Raw genomic sequence first — 3,441 nt, 5'->3', positions numbered from 1 at the left:
CTGCTGTTGTGATGAGTTAGAGCTCGATGCGCTGCGTGCTGAGAGGAGCATGCTCCTCCATCAAGGGCCTTGCACGATGGGTAATAAAATCCTCCAGTTTTAGCTGGTGGAGAGTAGGAAAACTTCTGTTTCGTGAGGAATACTTTTATACAGCCCTACTAGCATTCTGCCTGAGTTTAATGTGCAAAATAAATAACCTTGTGTGGGCTCTGTTTGCTGAGTGGTTTTGTTCTTTGTGCATAACGGGAGATTTTTCCCATCCTGGATGCCAGCGTTAAATCCACTTTGTGCAAACATCATTTTCCATTTATTCCTTGGCAGTGGGGAGACCAGGCAGCACTGAATTTATTTTTGCTGTTTTGTTTCTTCTAAAGCAGTGTTAGAGAATTGGACCTCAGATATTCTTCTAGCCAACAACAACAGATGTCCTGGGATTCTCAGGGCTTTGACAGAGGGGACTCTTGGTTCTTGTCAAGGGCAAAACCAGTCTTCTCTTGGCTTCAACTCTCTGTTGAAATCTCTTCATCAACAGAGGTCTCCTTTAACAGATGGTTCTGCATTGATAAAGCCTTTAAGGTGTTAGGAAAAATTCAGATAAATGTACTCCTTTTCTGATCTGATTGATTTTCTTAATCTTTTTTGAGTAGGGGTGGGGGGAAAATAATGCATCCGAGGACTATGGAGAGGGTTCGTTCCTTGGCTGCAAACCTCACGAAGATATTCTGAGGCAAGACGTGGGATGAGCGAAGCCCTGGTGTGAAGGTGGTGTTGGTGGGGGAAATTTAACTGTGCCTGCAGCCCTCGTGCCTTCAGTGTTTTGCACCGTAAGAGAGTGTAGTCTGATCTCCAGTATGTCGTCAGCTTCTGAACTTGTTTCAGGAGTGAAACCCTCCCTGGTCTGTGGAAAAATTCCTTTTATCTCCAGCTGGTTTGGTCCTGAGCACTTGTAGCTTGGCAGGAGCAAAGGCAGGGAGGGCTTTGCTACTGCAGGACCCTTGTCCTTGCAGCTGGTGTTGCTTTGAGCTCTGACTGATCTCTGGTGCTTCAGAGAGATGCTGAAATATCCCTGACTTTACAGGGAAGTTGTCAAAGCTCTAGTAAGTGGGATACTACTATCTTAATGCAGATCTGCAGATTTAAAACTCCAAAGAGTTGTTCAGCTTCACCTGTGGTCAGGGAAGGGAGGGCTTGCGGAGTGGTTTCAAGGCTGGAGGGTAGTGTCATTAGCACTAAGCCTGACCTAAGCTGAGCTTTGGGCAAAGGATTCATCCCTGGAGCTGTAATGAAACACTTTGTGGTTCATTATCCTCGCAGTAGGAAACAATGTCTTACTCTGAACTGAGTATCTAACTCAGGAGTGCATCCATTTGATCTTCCTACGGCTTTGTCAGCAAAGTCGGGTCTCTCGCCACTTTCTTTTCCATGTTGGGTTCTACAACAAATCATATACACGTCCCCATGAATGCTGGAATAGTTTGAGCTCTTGAAGTTTCATACTCTAAGGCTTATTTTGTGGGCTGTGAGTCACTGGGTGACCTACTCCATTTCCCTCTGTTTTTTGAAGCCTGAACTCAGAACTGTGCCCAAGTTGCAGGAGAGCTCTGGGATTTGTGCAGGTTGCAGAGACAGCGTCGCTTTTCTGAAACTTTGCTGCTTTTTGGCTGAGCTGATTTGGCAGCTTGTTGCCGTAGCAGAAACAGAAGATGCCGTTGGACCACGAACTGTTTCCCTGAAGGCCTCAGTGGGACACCTCTTCTTTTAGGGATGTTTCCCCGCTGACAAATATGTTTTGAGATGAATCACTGAATTCAGGTTTAATCCTCTAGTAAAATTGGCACGACAATTACCACCTTCCAAGTTCTTCACATCAGCTTTTTAGAGAACATTAAATCAAATGCTTTGGAGAAATCCCAGTATATGCAATTGCTTTTATTGGGCATATCTCCAGTGGCAGCATGCTGCCCCGGACCCTTTTTGGTCTTAGCCTCTACTTCTTTGTCTCTGCCCCATTATTTTCCTTTTCCTGTTTGTTACCCCACAATGAGAACTGGGAATTAAGGAATTTCTAGCGCACAGTTGTCATCCCTTCTTTTTAGCATTGCCAAGTGCAAAAAGCATTTGCAAACTGAAATTACGCTGTTAGTCACGAGGCAATTAATCTGTTATGACAACATGGTGGTTTGAAGCAGAATGGCGATGAAGGTCACTCTGCTGGTCTCCCTTTTTTCCCCTCCGTGTGTTTTGCTCTGAAGTCAAACCACCCACCCCTGGGTATGAGGGAAGCGTGCGGAGCCCTTGTCTGTTAGTCATCGGTGGAGGGGCTCTAGGCTGAGAATCTACAAACAAATGCCTTCAGGCAGCTTTCTGGTCTCTGAGGCTGCTACCTGATAGAAAGCACTAATTAGCTTAATCCAGTTTTCATAGCAGTGCCACGCACTTGGGTTTACACTCACCGTTGGCTCTCTTCTCTTTGGTACATCTGAGTCCAAACGTGACGTTTGGTGTTGTTTCTTGGAGGGAGGATTTTTTTTCACAGGAATTTACCCCTCCCTTTTCTTCTCTCTACAGGTGAAAACAAGAAAGGAGGAACTACAGAAGGAGGGGTTCTCTGTCACTGCTAGCAAGATACAGGAAAATGTGGAACTAAAACTGCTAGATCTTACCCGCCTTTGTACTCCAAAAAAAAGTAAAATGCACGGTCTGTGCAGACTGGTGTTCAGCAGCAAACATCCTGCCGGCAAAACGGGCAGCGGTAGGTCGGTGTCCAAGGGGCCTGTTTCAGCTGTCAGTGCTGCCGAGGTGATCAGAGAGCTGCGGGTGAGAGCGGCCAGCCTGGAGAGGGAGCTGAGGCGGCTGCGGGAGGAGTGCGGGCAGAGGCTGGCGGCAGTCGCAGAGGGGTTGGACGGAGTGATTTGTATCGCCCCTTGAAGAGATAAAACTGGACTGAGAGGAGCAAAGGAATAGACTGACGAGCAGATCACGTTGTGCAGGTTGGCGTGGGGCAGTGCGAGGTGGGGAACCGAGCGTAATTTCTGATGTTTAAGCCTGGGAGTCATAACTTGTTACTGCTTTGTGACTTGCGCTGGGGCCGTAACCTTGGTGGTTCTCTCTGCAGCCCCTTTAGTGCTAACCTTGCCAATTAAATTCTGCAGCAGGCCTTGGTGGGAGCGTGCATAAATCTCCCTTTCATCTTCGGATTTCTAGTTCTTCTGCCAAGCACTGGACTCTCTTGCAGAGCTCGGCTGCTTGGCACAGCATACGTTGAGACTGTGCCTTGAAGTACTAATTGCATTCAATATTTTCCAGGAAATGGAGGGGTTCATTAGTCAGAAAAATCCAGGTATTGGAGAACAAGCAAAGTACCAAGGCTTAGAGAGGCTGGAAATGTTCAAGGCAGTGTGCTGTTTTAATTCAGCTGGTTTGCGTCTTTGTGGCAGGGGC

The 3,441-nt window shown here is 47.1% G+C and overlaps 1 protein-coding gene across 1 annotated transcript in view; it reads left to right on the top strand.

The window, feature by feature from the left end:
* Nucleotides 1–2,928, top strand: part of LOC104502215 (uncharacterized protein C14orf80 homolog) — a gene marked incomplete at its 5' end in the record, with an annotated part of 22,988 nt that extends 20,060 nt beyond the window's left edge. The window contains one exon of the mRNA XM_010146154.1: nt 2,569–2,928. Within this exon, the coding sequence (XP_010144456.1) occupies nt 2,569–2,928 (360 nt within the window). The remainder of the gene's footprint in view (nt 1–2,568) is intronic.
* Nucleotides 2,929–3,441: the final 513 nt, after the last annotated feature.

Source organism: Buceros rhinoceros, unplaced genomic scaffold, assembly GCF_000710305.1.
Source record: "Buceros rhinoceros silvestris isolate BGI_N320 unplaced genomic scaffold, ASM71030v1 scaffold8302, whole genome shotgun sequence".
NCBI lineage: Eukaryota > Metazoa > Chordata > Aves > Bucerotiformes > Bucerotidae > Buceros > Buceros rhinoceros.
The sequence above is the reverse complement of the archived record's forward strand: the minus strand, read 5'-3'. Positions and strand labels throughout refer to the sequence as shown.